The 310-nt window shown below is 44.2% G+C and overlaps 1 protein-coding gene across 1 annotated transcript in view; it reads right to left on the minus strand.

The window, feature by feature from the left end:
- The window catches only part of EMH_0044070 (uncharacterized protein), a gene marked incomplete at both ends in the record, with an annotated part of 865 nt that overhangs the window by 120 nt on the left and 435 nt on the right, over positions 1–310 (minus strand). The window contains one exon of the mRNA XM_013495916.1: positions 1–223. Within this exon, the coding sequence (XP_013351370.1) occupies positions 1–223 (223 nt within the window). The remainder of the gene's footprint in view (positions 224–310) is intronic.

The following is a 310-nucleotide window of genomic DNA, read 5'->3' on the forward strand; positions in this document are numbered from 1 at the left end:
ATGTTGTTGCTGCTGCTGCTGCTGCTGCTGATGTTTTTGTTGTTGTTGCTGCTGCTGCTGCTGCTGCTGATGGTGGTGATGTTGCTGCTGCTGCTGATCCTGCTGTTGCTGCTGCTGATCCTGCTGTTCCTCATACTGCTGCTGGTCCTGTTGCTGCTGCTGCTGCTGCTGCTGCTGCTGATCCCGCTGTTGCTGCTGCTGTTGCTGCTGCTGTTGCACCTCACTGCTTCATCAGCAATTTATTCTTTTCTTTTAATTATTATTATTATTGTATTTCTTTTTGATTTTATTTTATTTTATTTTATTTATT

Source organism: Eimeria mitis, genomic scaffold (genome assembly GCF_000499745.2).
Source record: "Eimeria mitis Houghton genomic scaffold, Emh_scaff1819, whole genome shotgun sequence".
NCBI classification, from domain to species: Eukaryota; Apicomplexa; class Conoidasida; order Eucoccidiorida; family Eimeriidae; genus Eimeria; species Eimeria mitis.